Below are 4,762 nucleotides of genomic sequence, written 5' to 3'. Positions count from 1 at the left end.
AGGATCATCATTGGCAGCTACTTCAGGGACCGTATACTTTGGTACGATACTGACGCCGGGCCAAGAAATCACCACGTCTCTGCAGGTGTCCCACAAGGGTCGGTTCTTGGACCAATCCTGTGGAACATAATGTACGACGGGTAATTGTCCATTAGCAAACCCACAGGAGTGGAGCTACTCTGCTTTGCAGACGACGTGGCAGTTGCAGCGGTTGCCAAAACAATACCGGAGTTACAGGACAGGAGCAATGCAGCGATTAGCACAACTATTAGCTGGCTGGAAAACGCCGGTCTAAGTATTGCTGCGCACAAGTCCGAAGTGGTGTTGTTGAGCAGCAGAAAAGCCGTCGAGAGTATACGGGTCTCGGTCAAAGACGCCCAAATAGAGTCAGCTGGATTCCTTAAGTACCTGGGAGTTCTTGTAGACCACAGACTGTCATTCAAGGAGCATGCGAGATACGCCAGCAGGAAGGCAGCGATGACAGCAGCAGCACTGGCAAGACTCTTGCCTTCGCTGCATCGCATGCAGCTTCCAGCATCTTCATGAGCGACGCCACCATGGATTCCGCATGCCCAGTTGTTTGCTCCATTTGCTCGATGCTAAAGGCCAGCATGTCCTTGTCCAGCTTTCTGATGTCCCATGCTTGCCCAAGGGTGCTCCTTGCATGTCGTTGTGTGATGCACGCCGAGCGGGCGCTGAATGTGATTAGGGCATGATCGCTCAGAGTTACGTCTTTCTGAACCATCCAATTTGCAGTGGAGGCTAGACTTCGGTTAACAAAAGTGACGTCGATGAATGATGTACCTCTGTCGTTGTTAAACGTGGGCTTGCCACCATCGTTCAGCAGCACCAGATCCAGCTGGTTCATGGCATCGATAACGGCCCTACCTCGGGGGTTAGATGTCCGGCTTCCCCATTCTATTGCCCAGGCGTTGAAGTCACCTGCAATGACTGCCGGCTTGCGCCCTCTAGCGTTGTGTATCAGGTTGTCTAAAAAGTCCTCGAACAGGTCCGGGCTGTCACTTGGCGGGGCATAGCAGCTGTATAAGTGGACACCCTTCACTTTAGCGTATGCAATGCCGCGCATTGGCACACTTTCCTGGTCCTCTATGTAGAGGTTTCTGCAGCATATGACTGCCGCCTTACGAGTAGAGTCGAAAAGAGCTTCTGCATTTTCCACACCAGGGACGTACGGTTCACTTAGTAGCATGACGTCAGCATTGCGCTCTATCGCTGTTTGGGACAGAAGGCTCTGTGCAGCTGCGCAGTGATTAACATTAAGCTGTAGTATGTTAATCATGGATGCGGCGTCTTAAGGCTCCTTTTGTTGTGCTCGCTTTAAAGGTAGGGCATGTAAAGCTACCTGTCGGGTGATTCCTGTCTGTGTCGCTGTTGCAGATCAGGCAATTCGGCGGGTTGACACAGCCTTTCGCTTTGTGACCTTGTTCGCCGCACCGGAGACAGCAGTCCGAGCGATCAGGCTCCTTGCAGTTGAGTGCCCTGTGGCCGTAGCCCAGGCACTTATAGCATCTTATGGGGCGTGTGCCCTGGATGATGGGACAGCGAGACCAGCCCACATTTACTGACCCCTTATTCAGGACGCCAATTGCGTCGTTAACGCTGAGCGTAACCGTCGCCACTTCGGTCCCATCTCTCATTTTGCGCAACCCACGCACATCTTCTGGATTCAGCAGGATCCCTTCGAATTGGGAGGCCATACAGCTATAAAGCTCCATTGCAGTCGTCGCCTCATCCATGCCACTGCAGGTTAACGCCATTCTCCGCGCGCCCGTGCAAACCGCAGCCATTTCCCGAAGGGATTCTTCGATAGCTCCGCTGTATTCGGGCATGCTTGCAGCAGCTTTCCCCTCCACTTCGAGCAACAGCTCTCCTTGTTGGGTCCTCCTGACTTTTTTAACGTGGCTGCCCAGTTCTGACAGGCACGGGTCTGCTTTAAGTTTACGGAGCATGTCCGTGTACGAGGCCTCTCCAGTCTTCTTGATTATGATGGCCTCCGGTTTTTTTAGTAGTCGCTTAGGTGCCACCTTGGTCCACTCCGAATTTTTGTTACCCTCTTTGGCAACGGACGCAAAGCTGGGCGGAACAGGCTCGTTCACCTTATGCGTCTGCAAAATCGCGTCTTTGCTAACCAGTAGCTTCTTCTGGGGAGGCTTCGTCGGGGCGCTCCTTTTACTGACTGCCGGGGCGCTCGCAGGTTTGGGTTGCGCTTCCGTCTGAGTTGTCGTACTCTTTGCGGGGGCCTCCTTGGCTTTGGCCTCCTGCAGCTGTATAGCTCTGGCATTTAGAGCTGCCAGCTCCGAGATCACACCTGGAACTGGTATTACAGCTCGCTCCGTTATCTCCGTGATTCCCACTCCTTTGGAAGGGGACCTGGACATTCCGGCGCTTCGTTTGAATGGGTCCACCACGTCGTCGGGGGCAGTGCCCCCCGCTGGACCGTCCATTAATTGAGGGGTGTCAACCCTAGCTTACCCTTTGCGAACTTGGAGCACCAAATTTAGCAGGGGTCCCACGTAGGCCACGGATTTCTCCTAGGCGTTGGCTGATGGAGGTTGTTATGCCTCTTCTCGGACACCAGAGCCTCTACTTGGGCACCGAGATGGTGAGAGGTTGATGATTGGTCTGCCCGCGACCTTTATGCCGATTCCCTTGCTAAATATTGGTCAACTCCACACAAATTTATATATAAGTATATAATTGTTGGGTTTTCGCAGTTTCTATCAAGTGTCCACTTCTAAACGAAATTCAAATTAGATATTGTTTGAGTATTATTATTTAGGTACCGGTACACGATTCGACTGTTGGAGCAGCCCTAACAGTGCCGATGGTCTGGCAACGCCACTAAGCTCCGATCACTTGCCGACGTAAGTTGGCAGCGCTGTCAGCTGTTGTTCTCAGCTGCACCGAATTGCAATGTCATAAATATTGGCAATTTACCAATCGCTCGCGTTTTTTCACTTTTTAATCGCGCCGAAATGATGCACATTAGCACCGAATGGCTTTGGGCAGTTATTCCACCAAACTCGCCAAGCCGTCTTCGTGATAATAGGTTTTTCCGCGCAGCGTATAAGAAACACGTCCGATTTTAGCAAATGCAGTCTCAAGTGCGACGTGGGTCAGACCGTGTGTGTGTTTGAAACTCTGAAAAAAAAATCCGTCTTAAATGTGTTAGCCGGCCGAAATAATAAGAAGGAAGGAATAAATGGAGTGAGTGCAGATCTGCACGTTACCTACAGAAAACAACTTTGAGCCCAAAGTCAAATGAGTGGTTTCGTTCCACACGCACTCCGCTTAATAGGCAAGGTGAAGAAATTACTCTTTACAATCCTGACAGTTACTGAGTAAGAGAGACCAACCAAAGGAAGCCAAATAAAAAAAAAAGTTTAAGACCGAGTACGCATCACAAGCTCTAAAGAGACAGCTTTAAGGACGATAACAAGGTCTAAAGAGAAAAACTGAGTAATGGTAGAAGCCAAGCATATTAAGAAAAGCAAGATAACGTTTTTTTGAAGCCCAGTGCGCATTGCGAGCTCTAGAGCCTACAAGCCAAAAAATATTAAAAAAAAATAATAATAATACATATATGTCGGAGATAGGTTTTCATTAGCGTCGTTCATGTTTGATAATTTGTTTCACTGACGCGCAGCGAGTCAATGGTTACTTCTGTTTTTTTCGGAGGCCTATTCGAACTGTCTTTCCTCTTTTTGTTTCTTCTTCCTCCTTACCTCGCATTGCGCCACGCTCAGCAGGGATTTTCGTTCTCCTTCCCCACAGCGCTTTTATACAGAAACTCTCATACACGCGCTCTCTTAATAAAGCGCTCTCTCTCTCTCTTTTCATTTCTTTTTATCCTCATTTAATTCCATAGCGAATACACAGAGAGACTTATAACTAACATTAAATCTTATGAATCAAGTAAATTCCCGACACGGCCTTCCTGACTATAACACGTCCTCGTGTTGCTTAATTTAACATAAAATTCATTGTATTTCTTCATTCTTAATCTGTCTAATGTATCGCTTGACTTCATTACTCATATCATTCTTTTTAACTTTCCGTAGTAAATTTTCTTACACTTCTCGTGTCTTTAAATGTTAGTTTGGCGGGATAAACCCTCTCAATCTCCTCTAGAGTACACGCTCTTTTCCGCACAAACTCAACAATTTGGCTATCAACCATACATTTCATCAGAGATTAGCTTAGTAGGATATTCTTCAACTTAACGCTTAGAGTACAGGCTCCCTTCTACTCAAGCTCAATCGTCTGGCTATCTTACACTAGTCGTCAAATGTCAGTTTAGCATGCTATACACTTTCCAATTGGAGTACACGCTACCTTCTGGACAAACTCGACCATTTGGATACCAATCCGCTCACAACTCATTATCGGATTCCTTTTCTACGTTTTCTTCTCTGTTGCCGTCGTCAAGCTCTTCTATTAACTCTCGAGTTTCTCTTTCATCGGGCAACACTGTCATGTGGATACTTGTACATTTGCTTAGTCGTTAATGATTTCAACATGTAACGATCTCCATCTAGCAACTCTACAATAACAAACGGCCCTTTGTACTTAGGATCAAATTGAAAGCATCAATTTGTACAATGAGGTATTCCTTTTCGTCTTTCTTGCTAATCAATTTCCCACTTATGTCAATATGAATGGTATGCCACGGTATCTCTACTTTGGGTATTGGATGTAACTCTGTTTGCGTATTGCCTAACGCTGATTTCGATAATTTGCA

General features: G+C 47.6%; 1 protein-coding gene across 1 annotated transcript; it reads right to left on the bottom strand.

The window, feature by feature from the left end:
* Positions 1 to 439: 439 nt before the first annotated feature.
* LOC122319463 lies at positions 440 to 2,465 on the bottom strand. Its single transcript, XM_043206788.1, has 2 exons — positions 1,364 to 2,465; positions 440 to 1,260 (listed from the first exon to the last, which is right to left on the bottom strand). The coding sequence occupies exons 1-2, from the start codon at positions 2,463 to 2,465 to the stop codon at positions 440 to 442; spliced, it is 1,923 nt and encodes a 640-aa protein (XP_043062723.1).
* Between the last annotated feature and the right edge of the window lie 2,297 nt (positions 2,466 to 4,762).

This window comes from Drosophila yakuba, chromosome 2L (assembly GCF_016746365.2).
Source record: "Drosophila yakuba strain Tai18E2 chromosome 2L, Prin_Dyak_Tai18E2_2.1, whole genome shotgun sequence".
Classification (NCBI taxonomy): Eukaryota; Metazoa; Arthropoda; class Insecta; order Diptera; family Drosophilidae; genus Drosophila; species Drosophila yakuba.
This window is presented reverse-complemented; position numbering and strand designations above follow the sequence as displayed.

Coding starts and splice junctions, on each gene's coding strand:
- LOC122319463 (XM_043206788.1), bottom strand. CDS start 2,465: ATGGACGGTCCAGCGGGGGGCACTGCCCCCGACGACGTGGTGGACCCA. Junction 1,261..1,363: donor AGACAGGAATCACCCGACAG/GTAGCTTTACAT, acceptor ATCACTGCGCAG/CTGCACAGAGCCTTCTGTCC.